Source organism: Taudactylus pleione, unplaced genomic scaffold (assembly GCF_031769625.1).
Source record: "Taudactylus pleione unplaced genomic scaffold, aTauple2 ptg000053l, whole genome shotgun sequence".
Lineage (NCBI taxonomy): Eukaryota > Metazoa > Chordata > Amphibia > Anura > Myobatrachidae > Taudactylus > Taudactylus pleione.
Window position 1 is genome coordinate 34444120 of NW_028284455.1, and position 17918 is coordinate 34462037.

General features: G+C 47.0%; 1 protein-coding gene and 1 pseudogene across 1 annotated transcript in view; both read right to left on the reverse strand.

Annotated features, from left to right (window-relative positions):
• The window catches only part of MTURN (maturin, neural progenitor differentiation regulator homolog), a 52130-nt gene extending 39123 nt beyond the window's left edge, over positions 1 to 13007 (reverse strand). Inside the window, exon 1 of the mRNA XM_088462785.1 lies at positions 12495 to 13007. Within this exon, the coding sequence (XP_088318911.1) occupies positions 12495 to 12656 (162 nt within the window). The 5' untranslated portion in view covers positions 12657 to 13007. The remainder of the gene's footprint in view (positions 1 to 12494) is intronic.
• On the reverse strand, positions 10254 to 10306 carry LOC148535354 (U2 spliceosomal RNA; annotated as a pseudogene).
• Positions 13008 to 17918: the final 4911 nt, after the last annotated feature.

Below are 17918 nucleotides of genomic sequence, written 5' to 3' on the forward strand. Positions count from 1 at the left end.
GTACAGGGTTGTGCTTCTGTTTGTCCGCATATTTTGTGATTGGCAGCCACCAGCACTCATTTTAACCATAAATAATCTTGTACTGGACCACCAACTCTTGGCACCCCTGCAAGTGCCTCATGGCACTCAGGGCCTGATTCAGACGGTGGGCTCTGCGCACGCGTAGCAGTTGCACTGCGTGTGCGCAAGCCTCGGGGCGAGAGAGAAATTCTCTAGCTCCGTGGCACACTAAAAAAGGGGCGGCTGTCGATGTTGATCGACAGCTCGCCCATTTTGTAGGCGTGGCGGGGGGTGGGTTCACAAACTGAGGCGTTCCCAAGCGAACGCCTGCCGTTTGTGGGCGGCCCCACTGACATCACCAGTGATGTCAGTGGGAGAGCTTCCGGCTCTATTAGAGCCGAAAGCTCTCTGGGGCTTGCGGCCACGAGACCTTACCACAAGGGTCTCATCGCAACCATTATCCTGGCCACTCGCTTAGCTATGAGTGACCACCCACAGCTATTGCAAGCAGCCAGGAGACCGCACAAAAAAAAAAACGCCCCGATTCAGAGCGAGCGCTCTTTCAGAGCGTCCATCTCTGAATCAGGCCCTCAGTTTGCAAACCACTGGTGTAGCGTGTATGCAGCACAATGGCCCGATGGAAAAAAAAACATTGGATTGGCTCCAGATATAGCGAGTACTGCACGTTAGTAGTTCACATTGTTTCGGTATTGTTCAGAAAGTTCAGTCTGTACTGACCACTGCCTGATGTATACTAATTAATTAGCTTTCTCCAAAGGAAATGAGAATTTGGGTAGTGTGTACTGTGTATATTATTGGTTTTCGGATCGGTTTGGTTAGTCTAGTTGTTATCATCGTTGGGCAAAATCTTAGGGTCTCATTCAGACACGGTCGCAAGCGCCGATGCGCTCACAAACAGGACGATGGTTAGCCCTGCGCACGCGCAGCGGCCGCACTGCGAGTGCGCAAGCCCCGGAGCGAGAGAGCAACTCTCTCGCTCCAGAGCTCTCTACAAAAGGGGCGGCTGTCGATGTTGATCGACAGCTCGCCCCGTTTTGTAGGCGGGCCGGAAGGGGTGGTTTCAAACCTTAAGGAATGCCTACCGTTTTGTGGGCGGCCGCACTGACATCATCAGTGATGTCAGTGGGGAGCTTCCTGCTCGATCAGAGCAGGAAGCTCCCTGGGGCTTGCGGTTGCCGAGACCCAACCTTAGGGTCTCGTCGCAAGCCGCGATGGTGTTCAACGTCGCGACCATCAACCTGGTCGGTCGGGGTTTAACCAATTTATTTTATTAAACCATGCAGTCTGTTCTTTTTTGAGCAGTTGATACTAAGGAGTAAATTTACTAAAGTCGATTTTAATAGATTACAAATCAAAATCATTTAACATCCTTTCAGGGGCTAAATCGCACATTTACTAATACTTAAAAATCAAAATAAAAAAATTGTTTGTTCGTAAATGTGTGATTCAGCCCTGTTGATCTAGTTAGATCGAATTTTAATCCACCTTTAGTAAATTTACCACTCGTGGGTGGTTTCTCAAAACAGTTTATTTTTCAGCAGTTTTGAAACCGCAAAGTTTACTAAAGATAAAATCACTGAAAACAAAAACGCCATAAATATGAAAGTTTAGACAACACACCAAAGATCGTATAATGCAAAACCGAGGAATTTAAAACCTGTACTTGACATCAATCACTCCATATGATGGCAGAATTTGTACATCTGTAAAATATTTTAAAGTGTAACAACTATTCTATCATTGAAGTCTTCAGCATAAAGTTGTTGCAATTTAAATGAGTCCAGGCCTTGACACGTTTAAATCACAAGATTATCCCACTATTCCTTTATCATTGATTTGCATTTGATTCAAACTCTTAAAATATTTAACTACTCCAGGTGTTGCTGTAACCTATTTTAATGTAGATCAATACAGATGACAACATTTTAATTAATTGCACCTTAAGCAGGAAACTGACTTCGTCTGGTTGGTGTTTTATTTTTCCGATCTCATGTTCCAATGGAGCACCTACCATAACATTGTAAAAACTGGTACACAGTGCACAGTATATTGTTTGTGCAGCTGACGATCGATATATCAATTAGTGGATGTATACACACGATAAGTCTGAATGTCTTTCAGATATAATATATAACATATTGCATCAGCTGCGCAGCACAGCAGATGCATTATATCTGGACAATATGTCGTTCTGCTCATGTGTACACACGACCAACTGACCAATGGGCCCGATTCATCACGGATCGCAACTGCAACAGCGTACGCAGATCGGCCAATGGTGCGTGCTGCGCATGCATCGCAGTGCACATGCGTGAGTTAGCATTACAATCACCTACGCAGATACAAAGCCATCGCAAACTGAGGGATGGGACATCGACGTTTGGGGGTGGTGATGGGGGAGGGGTTGGAGAAACGCAGGCATGCCTGTCCGTTTGAACCCCATTGCATGGGCGTACATAAATTAGCCACTGCAACGGCATACGCAGCTTGTGTGTTCACTGCGTGCAACGAGGTTAGCAATTTCTGAGTAAGGTCAGACCTGTTGTAATTGTGCGTGAGGGGCCGATGTTACTCGATGTTCCCAATGTATATGTAGCACTGCATGGTATTATGGATGTGAGACAGCGGCAGTGGGCGTCTCTATGCTGGCTGTGCGACGGTGTTGCCATTGCATTAATTAGCATATTTTGGCAGCAGACCTGCGTGCGTCATCACAACAGCAATCCATAGTGTATCAGGCCCTAAATGCTGGCCACTGGAACCAGCGACAATTACATCATAGCTGGTTTCTGAGGCCAGACATATCATGCAGCCAATTGGTAAGTGTGTATGCTTACCAAAATTGGTCGGTCGTTCAGCCGATTCTTCAGCGCTGTATATACTCAGCATAACATTTGGAGTTGTTCATATTAGTGTTCACTCTAGCTCCGGCAGCAGGCAGAGCTAGAGAGGACAGTTCCGTGTGCGCGCCTGAAAAGGGGGTGTGGCCATTGAAAAGGGGGCAAGTTTATAAGATGCGTCCCCTTTTCGTCACTCTTGGGGGCGTGCCCGGCACTTACGGACACGCCAGGCAGCCCCCAAGCACTGCCGACAGAGAGAATAGATGCTGGGCGCATGCGCCCGGCGTCTATTCTCTGGCAGTGACCGAGTCAACGCACATTTCCCCACCCGCGGCACACTGTGACCCGCGGGTGAAGACGGCACCCGCAGGCTGTGAGGGCAGGGCACTTTTTGCCCTCCTTCTGTAGGGCAGGGTGTTTTTTGACCTCCGGAAGGAGGGCAAGGCGCCACGCCCCGCTAAAACAGCGTAGCAGAAATGCTACATATGATGGTTGGTGGCCTTTATAACACTTACTAGTGTGGATGGCTCTTCTATCCTTTTGGTCACACTGACATTTGTTTAGATGCCCCTGTTTATTTCTAGCAATAACAGTTAAAGTTTCAGTAATATCTCCTGAATAAATAATTACTAGAGCTGGACTCTTGGCTTCAGTCCGCCAGCCCCAGTCAGACAACCTTTGAGAGTCTACTGAAGCCTCTTTTCACTTAACAACACTGATCTGGCAAATTTAAAAGCCTATTTCTAAATTAGTTACTGCTAGATCTGAAACTTTAATATCGACTTTCTGGCTTTTACCGGCATTGTAAAGTGGGGGCGGGGCTATTGTGAATCAAGTCATTGGCCGTCTGGACTGGCAAAATATTTTATTAAAGCAGTTTTAGTGATCAAAGTTACACATAACGTGCAAGCAATGTTCATATGTCCACAGTGTACTGTTGAAAGTGTCATTAATGGAGCATACACACGGTCAGATTTGTCAGATCTGTCAGATGAACGATTTTACCAACGATTTGAACGATTTTTGACTGCATTAAAATGAATGGAAATCATCCAAGTCTGACTGCAAACACATCAGGTGTCAGATATCGTTATCTGACCATCGGGAACGCACATCGTTCAAATCGTTCATCTGACAGATATGTCAGATTTTCCATCATATATGAACGACTGAACGATTTTTTAAATCGTTATCGTTCAGATCTGAAGGAAAAATCTGACCGTGTGTATGCACCTTTAATCAAAACAAAAGTTGAAACCAAAGTTCAATTGTGAAATAAATAAAATGACATCAAGGCAACAACTGCAGTACAGACATAAGTGAGCTTCACTTACTGTAAAAGGAAAGTACTCATTCTGCTGCTACTGACTTAGTGAAACTTTTTATAGTCCAACAACATAATGTTTAATATTTGTGTTTCAATGAGCATTCCTTGATCAACAGTTGACTAGTGCACACTAATGGTGCCCACACACTAGGCGATCTGGTCACGATCCAATATCGTGTCCGATTTCTCCCCGGCAGTTGTGGGCATGATTTGGTGTTAAAAGCTATTCAAGTTGGCCCACGATCTATCGTATATCCTTAACTATTCCAGTGCATCGCGACTGAGATTTTCAGAACTTGCCTGCAGCAGGCAAGATCTGAAGATGCGATGTACGACCAGCGGGTACGCGCATCGGCATCTTGATCGTGAGTGGACACTCACGATTAAGACATATTTTACATGATCTGTCATTGCGATGCGTCAGATCGGGCTGATCGTGCAAAATATCGCCTAGTGTGTGAGCACCTTTAGGGGCCTATTTATCATTAAATATTTGCAGCATATTTCCCGAAAACATCAGTTTTCGAGGGATACCAGCAAATATTTGATATCACCCCAATGTACTATGGAGAGATTTCAGCAGATGTCTCCAATATCTGCTGAGGTCCCTACATTTCTGACAGCAGCAGTAGCCCCCATAGGTTTCAATGGGGGATGCAATGCTGTTGAATTTACCGCATTCCAGAGTTTAGACCCCACAGCTAACACTATCTGAAGATGGCGTTATGCTGCTGTAGCCTATGGGCTACACTTTGTAAAACTTACCGGGCGACGGTTGCTCTGGAACCCTTCCCAGTAATGGCCACCACGTAGCAGCAGCCGGACCTAGAGAAAGTGTGCTCAAAAGGGGGCGTGGTCAAGTAAAAGGGGCATGTCTTTAGACTTGTCCCCTTTTCGTCACTCTTGGGGGCGTGCTCGGCACTTACGGACATGCCAGGCTGCCCCCAAACGCTGCTATCAGTGTAAATGGATGCTGGGCACATGCATTCACCAGCGGATGACCACTACACCGCAGTTTTCCCGCACCCGCGGGACACGGCGACTTGCGGGTGGGGACGGCAAGTGTATGCTGTTTCAGCGGGGCACCACGCCGGAGGGCAGGATGCTTTTTGCCCTTTAGAATAGGGCAGGGAACGCTAGGCCACGCATTCTGTGTCAGTAGGCCGCGCATGCGATGGAATCCCGGCACAGGAGTGAAGAGAGCGCTGATGCAGTCCCTTCACACTCAGCACATCGCAGGGATAGGGTCCTTTCGTTGTCCTTGTGCCTGCATGCGCTATTTAATATACGTGTGTAGTATAATCACATTCTGCAATGCGATTTTGGCACTAATATCTCCCCCAGATCACATTGCAAATGCGGTTATTGATAATTGGGAATCTTAGGGCCTGAAAGAGTTGAATGCAAATCAACTGTGTATGCTCCTGCGTTGCATACATGCACATTACTGGGTATATGTGCCCGTATACAGAGCGCACTTACACCAGCCTATACTTGGTGCAAATGATACACCTGGGAAATACGACATTTACACTTCCATCCAACACACATGCGCCTCGATACGCCTCTCCTATTCGAGAACTCCCCGTTATAACTAAACTACACCCATATAAGCGGAAATGGAGATGTGCTTCAATGCATCATGCCTGGAGCATGCATAGCACAAAACATGCAAGATATGATCCACAAACAGGTGTATGTTCTACTCATCACGTACATACGTGCGTGCGTATATTTATTATTTTTTTTCACAAAGCATTAATTTACATAGTTTTATTGATACTGTTCAAAGCATGATTAGGTTATATCAAATCAAAGCAGGGGTTATCTTTAATAAAGCATAAAACAAGGGAGTGAATGATTTAAGCTGCACAGGGTAGTGACCAGAGTGGCTTTCCTGCCAAAGGGGGCAGCAGCTGTCAAATCAAGGAGGAGAGTCAAGACAAAAATGGGATTTTGGTACCTACCAGTAAATCCTTTTCTCTAATTCCACAGGGGACACTGGAGTTGCTTACGCTGGGTATAGAGGCATGGATAACTGGAGCTGGCACTTTAAATAATTTAGAAGTGTGAAGCTCCTCCCCCTCTATTCCCCACCAGCCCTCAGTTTAGAAAATGAAGACCGAAAGGAGATGGAGAACAAGCGGAGTAAAAAAGGAGAGAACACACAATAATCAAAGCATACAACATACGGAACAAACCGAACAGGCAGGCTAAAAGCGCAGAGGTGGGCATCCAGTGTCCCCTGTGGAATCAGAGAAAAGGATTTACCGGTAGGTACCAAAATCACATTTTCTCTTTCATCCACTAGGGGACACTGGAGTTGCTTACGCTGGGGACGTCCCAAAGTTTTCCCCTCGGGCGGGAGCGCTCTGTGGGACCTGCAGAACCAGACAGCCAAAACTTGATGCCGAAGCAGCAAACGTATCAAAACTGTAACATTTGACCCACGTGTGAACTGAAGACCAAGTGGCCGCACGGCACAATTGTGACCTGGAGGCGCCCCTAACGGCCCCCCATGACGCACCCACAGAACGTGTGGAATGAGCCGAATGGACGTAGGAGGCAGACAGTCAGCACTAATATAAGCCTGAAGACTAATCAGCCTAATCCAACGTGCCAACGTCCGCTGGTCAACCTCTCCGAACAGCATCATAGAGGACAAAAAAAAAAAAAAACGACTCCGACTTGCGGAGGGACGCGGAGAGCTTTAACTACATCCAAAGTAGAAGAATTACCGGAGTCCTCCACCAAAGACGGCACCCAATAGGCTGAATGACACGGAAAGCCGCCCCAACCCTGGGAACACAAGCTAAGTTGGCTTATAGGACAGAGCACCCAAAACTAAACTCTACGAGCCAAAGCTAGAACCAGGAGGAGGACACTCTTCCAAGACAAATACTTAATTAAAGCTAAGTACCAGGGAGCTATCGGTAGTACAAAAGTAACGTCTGCCCTCAGGAATGAGGGCCAATTTTCGTTGAAAGAAAATAGAAAGGGCAGAACCTGCACCTTGAAAGTTCAAAGGTGAAGACCAGAATCCAGTCCCATCTGAAGAAAAAAAAACAGAAACCGGGACAACCGGACGGAAGACCCGACTGGAACACCATTCGATATAAGAACGCCAGATGCGATAAAGCGCAGCCGAAACTGGCTTCCTGGCGCGTAGCATGGTGGGAATCAGAGTCTGGGATGCTTCTGCATTAAAAGATATCGGTTTCAGGAGCCACCCCGTTAAACGCAGTTGCGCTAAATTGGAGTGGACGAAAAGGACCCTGCTGTAGAAGATCCGTACGCAGATGAAGGGGCGACGGGTCGTCTACCAATAGGGACCGAAAGTCTGAAAACCAACTACTCCGAGGCCAGTTCGGTGCCACGAGAAAGACAGAGGCTGACTCATGTCTTATCCTTTTTAGAAGGAAGAAGTGGAATCGGAGGAAAAAAGGTAAACGAAGTTGTAGATCCATGAAACTGTCCGAGTGTCTACAGCCTCCACCTGTGGATCGCGAGTTCTTGACACTTATAGTGGGAGTTGAAGATTCAATCATGACTCCATGAGGTCCACCTGAAAACACCATCGACGTATCAGCGCGTTGAACACGTTTGGATGAATCTTCCATTCCCCGGGATGTACATCCTGGCGACTTAGGTAATCTGCTTCCCAGTGGTCCACACCCTGGATGAATACCACCGACAGGCTCACTGACTTCTTCTCGGCCCACCGGAGAATCTGAGATACTACTCGCATGGCCATGCGACTACCAGTCCCGCCCTGGCGGTTGATGTAAGCGAGAGCCGTAGCATTGTCGGACTGAACTCTTACCGACGAGTCTTTTGCAACTCTGATGCTTCTATCAGAGCATAGTAGATCGCTCTGAGTTCCAACACATTTATGGGCCACTTCTGATCCAGAGGGGACCATCGACCCTGAAAGTGAAAATCGAGGACAACTGCTCCCCATCCTTGAAGGCTGGCATGCGTTGTTACGATGATCCAGAACCATACCGAATGTTCGGCCCATTAAAAGACTGTTGTATAGTGTCCACCAGAGGAGGGCCACTCTGGTAACCTGGCTCAGACGGATTTGTCGCTGTAGAAGCAGAGGAGACCCTGACCCTTGTGACAACAGGTCCAGCTAAAACACTCTGGAGTGGATCCGTCCGAACTGTAGTGCCTCGAAGGCAGCTACCGTCTTCCCTAAGAGACGCAGACAAAGAATTAGGGACACCTTCTTTCTACTGCTCCCTTCTTGAAGTTGATTATCCAACCGTGTTGGATTACAGTGTGATGTCAGTAAGGCATGGTTTGTTAGAAGGGATATTGATGGAGCCTTGAGGAACAAGTCATCCAAATAGGGGATTATGTTTACTCCCGATGACCGAAGGAGAGCAATCATGACTGACATGAGATTGGTTAAAATGCGGGAAGCCGAGGATAACCCGAACGGCAATGCCCGAAACTGGTAGTGATCCTGCAATACGGCAAAATGTGGGAAGGTTTGATGTGGTTCCCAAAAGGGAACATGGAGATAGTCCTTGATATCCATGGATAATAGAAACTCCCCTGGTTTCAACCACACAATGATGGACTGCAGGGACACCATGTTGAAACTATATATAACTTAAGATACAGGTTTTAAAGGACTAGAGGTCCTAAACCAATCCATCCGGATTTGGTACTACAAACAGGTTTGAGTACAAACCCCATACCTCGTTGATGTTCTGGAACCGGAACTAGCACCGAGGATCGGAGTAGAGACTGGATAGTCTCCCGTAGAACCCTGGCCCTGTCTGCAGGTATTGGCAGATGTGTAGGGCAGTACCGAGATGAGGGGGGACTTCGAAGTCTATTTGTTACCGTAGGGAAATCAGTCTGTGAATCCACTGATCTGAAAAGGTCTAGTTCCAAACTTGTTGAAATTTCTGCAGAACGGGCTCCCACCGCAGGAGACCCAGGTGGGGCGGAAGACCGTCATGCCACCTGTTTCTCAGCTGGTTTAGGTTCCTGTCGACCTGCAACATTGTGTGGACGACCTCTACCTCTGTCGCCTCTTGCTTGCGTGGGAGCACCTCTGGCTCTACCACGAAAGGAATGTGGCACACAAAAGGAAAGAAATGAAGGTCCCATGTAAGATCCTCTGGGAGCCGAAGCAGTCGAAGGGAGGAAGGAAGACTTACATCGTGGCCTGGGATATCCATCTGCCCAATTCCGGGCCAAAAAGCATGTCACTAGTGAATGGTAAACCCCTCACCGCACGTTTGGATTCTGCATCCGTTTACCAAGCGTACATCCAGAGGGCTCAGCAGTTCGAAATAGCATAAGCAGATATGAGAGCTCCTTAGAAGCTTCTCCCAGGTAAACTGCAGACTCACGATGTGTTCTGCCAGAAGAACGTAACTGTGCCCTGGAAGTACCTGATTAATGCAATCAACTGGTCAGCCCAGCAAACCATAGCCTTGTTAACCCAGGCGGTAACTAGCGTAGGTCTAAGTTAAACTCCCGCTGCAGTATAAATAGAGCGCAGCGTTGACTCCAACTTGCAATCAGAAGGGTCCCTCGACAATGAGGCAGCCGGTACTGGGAGTGTAGTTTTCTTAAAGGGACAGTGAGCAGACGCGTCAACAGAGGGAGATGTTTCCCCCTCTTCTATCATGGATGACGGAAATGGGTAGCTGAACAGGAACCGACGAGGAATTTGGAACCTCTTATATGGTTGATTCCAGAAAATTTTAGCCTACAGCACCTGGTATTCCCAGGCTGTCTCCCATTAACCAGGCCTGACCCTCCGAGATCAGGCGTGTTCAGGGTGGAGTGTCCCTAGGGCCCCGAAAACTGAAAAACAGACGACCCTTTTTGTTGGTCACTGAGAAGATAGGTAGCGTCCAATTACATTGTAATTGTTCCAGGTTAACTGAGTACTGCTGTTCTGACCCTGACACAGGGAGTAACATACTCAAATAATACACACTCCTGGGATGCAGGAACTATATCCACAGGTAGATTAAATACCTGCTTGACCGCCAGAAATAAGAATTCCACCCCAGTAGAGGGAGACTCTATATATGGCCCACAGATAGGGGGCGTATCAGATATTAAACTGATAAGAACAGATACTAAATGGGACTCTCTTGATCGGTTTGCCTGTTTATTGCAGCCCTTTTTAACTTGATCTTAGCCAAAAGGCAGAGAAAACCTTGAGGCGTACCGTCATTATACAAACTTCCTCCATTCACGTTCCTTAGTATCCTCTGTTGTGAGGATTTCCTTGTCAGACCCTCAATGACTGGAGAACAGTCGTTAGGGGCCGTCTTTGGTAGGAAGTGGAGGGAGTTGAAACAGCGGTACCTATAACCTGTACCAGGGTGTCTAGAGACTTGGTTAACCCTGACACCCTGGGAGGTGCGAGCCTCAGCCAACTGTGACGTTAAGTCAGCCATCACTCGTACCATGCCATAGGTGATAGATTACTAAACAAGCATCACATAACATGCTTGTACAGTTTGAACAAACATCTTTTGCAAAGAGTTTGGCATTCAACCATAGTCACCCATACAGAGGGACAGATATAGAAGACAGAAGGCTAGTTTGGGAAACAGAGGAGGAGATCACACAACTCCCTTCCCACAGAATTGATTCCCTGCTGTACTTTCCCCTGTGCTCACAGGCTCCCAGGGATGCAATCAGGAGAACCATCCCTTCTGTAGTAGTGCTGCTACACTCTTCCTAAATTGGAGAGCTGCAGTCAGACACATGTGAAACGGCAGCCACGCTGTTCTAACAGCCACTGCCGCTCTGAATGGAGACAGAGAGCCCGCGCTGTTAGGCTCCGCCTCCCTTCTTCATGCCCTAAGGGCTCTGAAAATGGCAGTCGCTCTGGAGCTTTCACCTCCTCCTGTGAAGCCCCGCTGAGTAGGAGCGCTATGCGCGGATGCCAGCGGGGAGAGGGAAGGAGGGAGTATGTAATATAGAGCAGCGCTATAGCGCTATGCTCTGAAGCCAGCGTCGGCAGCGGGGACAGGAGCCGGGGGATGCGCAGCTGACGTACTCACTGCGTCCTTTGGATGGCTTCTCTGATAACAGCACTCCTGCTTCTCACACTGTCTTGTCCTCAGTGCTTGTAGAAGTGCTGTGTGGCGATAAGGAGCTGTCAGTTGCTTTTTTGATAAGCACTGTGCACTCCTTCCTGTATAACAGGGCGCCAGGTACCCAGACCCCACCTTTCAAGAGGTGGCGAAGGGTACCAATAAAGTGTAAAAGATGCTATTAAAATAATAAAATAAATGTATTGCTGGAGCACAGCAGATTGTGACCAGCTCCGTAGGCACATTTTCTAAACTGAGGGCTGGTGGGGGAGAGGGGGAGGAGCTTCACACTTCTAAATTATTTCAAGTGCCAGCTCCAGTTATCCACGCCTCTATACCCAGCGTAAGCAACTCCAGTGTCCCCTAGTGGATGAAAGAGAAATAATGCAATTGCTTCCATGTAGGATGCCTTCCCTGTGACAACTACATATACAATAACTCAGTTGTAATATTAAAGTGTTCATCCAAAACAGATCACAAAGGCAATGAGTAATAATAAAACAACAACAACATGCAATGGTCAATGATAAGCCTCCAATCTCACGTTAATACAAGGCCTATTAATATTTCCCACAACCCCTGTCACTATACACTGTATGCAATGCCCACTTCCCATGGCACTGTACACTGTATAAAATGGCCACATCCCTTAGCACCATAAACTGTACACAATGCCCACATCCCTTAGCACCATAAACTGTACACAATGCCCACATCCCCTGGCACCATATATTGTATATAATGCCCACATACCTTGGCACCATACACTGCATATAATGTCTACATCACCAGGCACAATATGTACAATTCTCACATCCCTAGGAACCCTACACTATAAAAAGCCCATATCTCTAGGTAACTATACACTATATAAAATGCCCACATCCCCTGGCACAGTACACTGTATATAATCCCACATCATCTGGTACCATACCCTATATATACTTCCACATTATCTGGCACCATACACTGTATAAACTACTACATCATTTTGCACCATACACCGTATATAAAGCCCATATCACTGGCACCAATGCACCATACACTGTATATAATGCCAACATCACTGGCACCATACACTACACAATTGCCACATCCCTTACACTGTAAATAATGACACATGACCTGGCATCATACACTGTATATAATGCCGACACCAGGCCGGGCGCAAGGCCATTAGCCCTGGAGAGGGTTACAATGAGCAGCCCGCAGACCCACACTCACAAAATTGTCCCCGCAGCCGTTGTCGGGGCACAGCACGTAGAAGGAGACCCCGGGGTCGGCGTAGAAATCCATTCTCCGCTCCGTCTCCTCGGTGGCGATCAGGTCGAAGGGGGTGTTAGAGCACCACTTATCCGCGGCGTCCGCCAGCTGCTGGAAGTCCATCCTGGCCTCGCCCGCCCTGCACTCTCCGGAGATGCCCGCTGTCAGCCTATGTACTATGCATTGTTACATGCTGCTGATGGAGACTGTGGAGGGAATGGGGGTAGGGAAGGCCGCGGCAGTGCAGCGGATGCTCGGGTATTGTTCGCCTCCCTGCCTGGCCGCCCCAAACGCAGCTGCGGGTTGGGCTGCTGCCGTGTGACGCAGCCAATGCAGCTCAGTGACGTCACAGACAGCTCTCCGGGTTGTCAGTCCCCGTGACGTCACATAGGCGGTGCCCAACCAGGTTCTCCTCTGAGAGAGGACTGAACCCTGGGAAAGAGTCGCTCGCTCCCTACTACTCCCTGTGCAGCATCCTGTCTTCGGGTGTAATATATGGACTCCACCTACGCTTGTTTACATGACCCAGAAACCAGACAACAGGCACCTAATACAGCAGCTGCCATTGCACACAGTAACTAACAGCTGCTAGGGAATACCTCTAGTATAGAGAGTTCTCTGGCACTTCTGTGGTGCTGTGCTTATTGTACAGACATGCCAAGCTACATCCTTGCCGCGGTATCCGGTCTATAAATCTACAGTAAAAAGGTAGACGGTTAGGGTTAGGCACCAAGCTGAGGGTTAGGGTGAAGATTAGGTTTAGAAAAACAAAACATGTATCGACCACTTTCATGGCGACCATATGCATGTCGACCTTTTGACCCCGTTGACTATACCTGTCGACCTTACATTTCTACCTTTAGTGTGTCGACCTATTGGTCAACCTATTGCCTGTCTAACATCTGGTGTCTATCTAGACATTACCTCTTTACTGTAGATCTATCATTTCATAACCCTTGCCGCTGGCCAGGGGCATATTTTATAATGGGTGCAAGGTGTGCAGTGTCCAGGGGGACCCACGCACAGCACACACTGCACCCAATTTCATATATTTACCTTTCCACCGGCGCTGGCTGTAGTGCTACAGAAATCACTGGGAAAATGGCCACCGCGGCCATTTCCCCTGTGATTCGCGCATGCGTAATAGAGATAGCTTGGGAACATGGAAACTGGCACAATGCCAGAGTACTGCGGCACCAGAGAAGAGGGGTCCCGATCGGATCCTGCACATGGACCCCCTCCTCTCTTAAAGTGCCTCTGCCATGGCAAATCGCGAGCGGATACACGCACTGAGACCGCACCCGCACCACCATAGGAATGCATGGTGCGCCATAGCGTACTGTAGCATATGCAGGGGTGGGTAATCGCATGGCGCTATGTGTGCGTACGTTTGTGAAGCGATCAGCCACAGTGTAACTGGGCACATCTGTATCTACACAGACAGTCATTAAGAGTATGCATGCAAGGCTTGTAAGCTAGAAGAGGAGTCATCCTAAAACATTTGTTTAAACAAAAAACTATCTACCCATCCATCCATATGAGCTGCATGTGAAACAGCAAAATTAAAAAGATACAGTATATGTCGCTGGCAACACACATGTTGCGACATTGCAGCTAATAATGAAAAGATACCTCGGAGAAGGGGCCTCAAACGGACCATTATTATGCATTTTGCTAATGAATGAGATTAGAAGATGACCTTTTATTGGCTTTTGTGTAGGGTCATTCTCCAACCACATGAATAACTCCCTTATTTACACTAAGGGGCCTATTTATTAAGCAATTCCGCCTTTAAAATATGCAGCATCTTCTGTTTCCACATGTTTCAGGGCAGAATTAAGCATCCCCATAATGTAACAAAGAGAAAAAACAGGAGATAGCAGATATCGCTTTTCAAGCTACCGACATCCCGTACCCAACCCCTCTCAGCTCTTGTTAAATACCATCCCCATAGAAAACTATGGGGATAGCTGATACAAGGGCTGGCAGTTTGAAAGGAAGGGTTGGGTACGGGATGCCAGCACTCAGGATTCAGGTGCTCAGAATCCCAACGCCGGCATCCCGACTGGGTTACAACAAGGACGCGCGGTACATAGATTATATTTTTTTTGTTTGGAAGGGTAATAAAGAAACTTTACAAAAATTCTGTACATCCCTCAATAACAACAATAAGAATATAACCTTAACATTCAATATCAATGATAAAACGATTCATTTCTTAGACATAACTGGATGGTAAAATTCAAACTAAAAACTATACTAAACCGACCGATTCAGGCACTTATATATCAGCCGCCAGCTGTCATCATGAAACTTGGCTCAATTCTATTCCTATAGGCCAATTAACAAGATTAAAGCGAAACTGCACAGAGGAAGGAATGTATCAAATACAACCTAAAGAAATGACTAACACATTTCTATGTAGTGGTTATAAAAAAGATAAAATAAATAAATCCATTGAAAAGGTAGACATTCTTCAACGTAAAGACCTTTTACAGACTACCCATAAAGATAAAAAGGACACAAAATTTGAATGGGCATTCATCACTGATAATAATCAACATAGATCAATTGAAAAAGTGTTAAAGAAACATTGGGAACTTTTAAAGAGACCGGTGATAGGCACTCTCATTCCCGAGAGCATATTTATAGAAAAGCCCCAAATTTAAGGAGTAAAGTCGTGTCTAGCTCTCTTCCATCCAAACTGACAAAAACGATGGTCACGTCTAAAGGTTTTTTACATGTGGAAGTTGTATTGGGTGCAGATATATAAAAATTGAGGGTAATAGTAAGATTGAAAAGATCTTGATTAATAACAAACAGGTAGTAATAAGAGATTTTTAACCTGTAATACCAAAAATGTGGTGTATGCCATCAAATGCACATGCAATTTATTTTACATAGGACGCACCTCGAGAATGCTCAAGACTAGAATGGGTGAGCACATTAGAAATGTGAAGAGGGGGTTAGAATCACACTCCCTGTCGTCACATTTCGGGAGTGTTCACAAATATGCAGTTTCGAAGATCTCAGGGTTTTATGGTATCAGACACATTAAGGGCAATTCAGTGGCGTAACTAGGGCAGGGCGAGCGGGGTTCGTGCCCTGGGCGCCGTTGGACCGGCGGCGCGGGGGGCGCCGCCGGCCACGGTACCGGCCCGCCCGCCCCAGATAGCCAGTGTAGCGCCGACCGCAATGAGTGCGGTCAGCGCTACACATTTGCACAGGACCGGCGCTAGGCTTCCAGCGCCGGCACTGTGCTGCACGCCTGAGCCCGTTCCCTCCCCCTGAGCGCTTGCCGAATAGCGCCAGGAGGCGGGCTCAGGCTGTGCATAACACACGCATCGCCGCCAGCGCTATCGGCGATGCGTGTGTTAAACAGTAGCCAATGAGAGTCACATAGACTCTCATTGACTGCTGCAGCACCCACTGCAAGACCGGCTCCTGCAGTGGGTAATAGGACTAACGTCATGACGTCAGTCCCATAATGCTGAGCGCGCCAGCCCGGGCGGACTGGAGGGCGGGAGCGGCATCGCGGACAGGAGCAGGAGCAGCGTGGAATCAGGTAAGTATATTTTTATATATTTATTTATTTTTAAACCTATCTGCACAACGGGGGAGGGGTTGGCTACTACTGGGGGGACCTCTACTGGGGGAGGTGTGGCTACTACTGGGGGTGCCATTGGGAGGACCTCTACTGGGGGGGCTATTCTACTGGGGACTACTACTTGGGGGGGACTACCACTCTAAAAGGGGCCTATTACTAGAGGCACTGCACTCGGGGGACCACTACTGGGGGCAATAATAGGAAGGGCCACTACAGGGACCACTGGATAGGGGGGGTCACTACTGGGAGCCTGCATCAGGGGGACCACTACTGGGGGCACTGCATGGGAGGGGGGGACACTACTGTTGGGGGCACTATATAAGGGGCTTACTGCTAGGGGCACTGCGGGGACCACTACAGGGGGCACTAGATAGGGGGGATCGCTACAGGGTGCCTGCATAAGGGGACCACTACTGGGAAAACTGCATGGGGGGGGACTACTGCTGGGGGCACTATATAAAAGGGCACTGCATAAGGGGATACCGCTACTGGGCGCACTGCATTGTGGGGACTGCTACTGGGGGCACTGCATAAGAAGGAACACTACGTGGGGCACTGCATTTGGGGGGGCCACTACTGGGGGTACTGAGTAAGGGGAACTAATTGGGGGCTGTATAAGAGGGACCACTACTGGGGATACTGTATAAGGGGCACTACTATGGGCCTGAATGAGAGGGACCACAACTGCATACTGGGGGTACTGTATAAGGGGTACTACTGGGGTTAAGGTGCATATGGATAGGAATGTTCAGTTTGAAAATAAAGGGGTGTGTCATGTTGACACGCCCCATTTTTAAGTGACCACGCCCATTTTTTTACGCGCGCGCACATAGGGGGGTTGGGGGCTCCCTTTTCAAATTTGCCCTGGGCTCCAAATACTCTAGTTACGCCACTGGGGCAATTTAAGATGTAAAGACACTAAATTAGCTAAGGTTGAAATGAGTGCCATTTATGAGTATAAGACTCTTGTTCCTCAAGGTTTAAATGGAGACTTTGAGTTAAAATGGTTCCTATGAACTAAAGGAAATTCAGTCTTGTGTGCCTTTATGAACATAAATACAATGACTTTCATAATTACATTGTGCTTATATGACATTTATTTGATATTTACAATGGTTTATCAGTGTGTTATCATAGTTTTATATATTAGGGTAATCATTGATGTGATTCAAATCCTATCCATGGTAATAAAGCATCATGTATAGAGTTCAACTATAGAGATTATTTCCAACTTTATATCTATGCTATAATATTTTTTAGATAATAACTATGTAATGCGTTTTATACTCAAGAGTTACAATGCTTTTTATGGTATGTATGGTAACCAGGTTTTGTGTGTATGTCTGTAACAAATAATTAAAATGCACACAGATACTGGTATGCGCAGAGGAGCGTTTTAAATGCAGAGTTAAAGACCATTGTCAGAAGTCTGAATATCTTTAGCAATTGTATGCCTTTTGTTTAATGCTACTGTAGTTAAGAGAAACTGACATTTACACTCCAAATAAGCAGAGGAAAACCTTTGATGAGCTATCAGACTTTATGATTCCAGCAAACATCTGCTGGTCACCTCTGAGCAGAACAACCTTATTGTCTATGACACCTTGGAATTTGGTTCAGGCAAACATAATATTAATTATGTCAGTTAATGGATAAAGTTAGGGGTATATATATATTAATCCATTACACATACACTGATGCACATAACGCACACACATAAACATATATGCATACACATAGACGCTCATATGTGTATCCACATATGTACACAGATGCTC